The 207-nt window shown below is 65.7% G+C and overlaps 1 protein-coding gene across 1 annotated transcript in view; it reads right to left on the bottom strand.

Annotated features, from left to right (window-relative positions):
• The window catches only part of LOC104472417 (RING finger protein 44-like), a gene marked incomplete at its 3' end in the record, with an annotated part of 1,388 nt that extends 1,303 nt beyond the window's left edge, over positions 1–85 (bottom strand). The window contains exon 1 of the mRNA XM_010088101.1: positions 4–85. Coding sequence (XP_010086403.1) covers positions 4–85 — 82 coding nt within the window. The remainder of the gene's footprint in view (positions 1–3) is intronic.
• Positions 86–207: the final 122 nt, after the last annotated feature.

Genomic DNA, 207 nt, shown 5'->3' on the forward strand with positions numbered 1-207 from the left:
TGCTGCAGGGTCCCCCCGAGAACCGGCGCTGGTTAAAAGGGGCAGAGGGTAGCCGCCTATTCACTGCCAGTTCCCATGGTCGCATTGGTGACGTCGGGAGGCGGATGGGCACGTGGGACCTCAGGCTCCAGACAGGGCGAGACACCAGCACCTTGGATCCTGCGAGAAGGACGGCGGGTCATGGCACTCCAACCTCTGGGGCGGGGC

The sequence above is a fragment of the Pterocles gutturalis genome, unplaced genomic scaffold (assembly GCF_000699245.1).
Source record: "Pterocles gutturalis isolate BGI_N339 unplaced genomic scaffold, ASM69924v1 scaffold17621, whole genome shotgun sequence".
NCBI lineage: Eukaryota > Metazoa > Chordata > Aves > Pterocliformes > Pteroclidae > Pterocles > Pterocles gutturalis.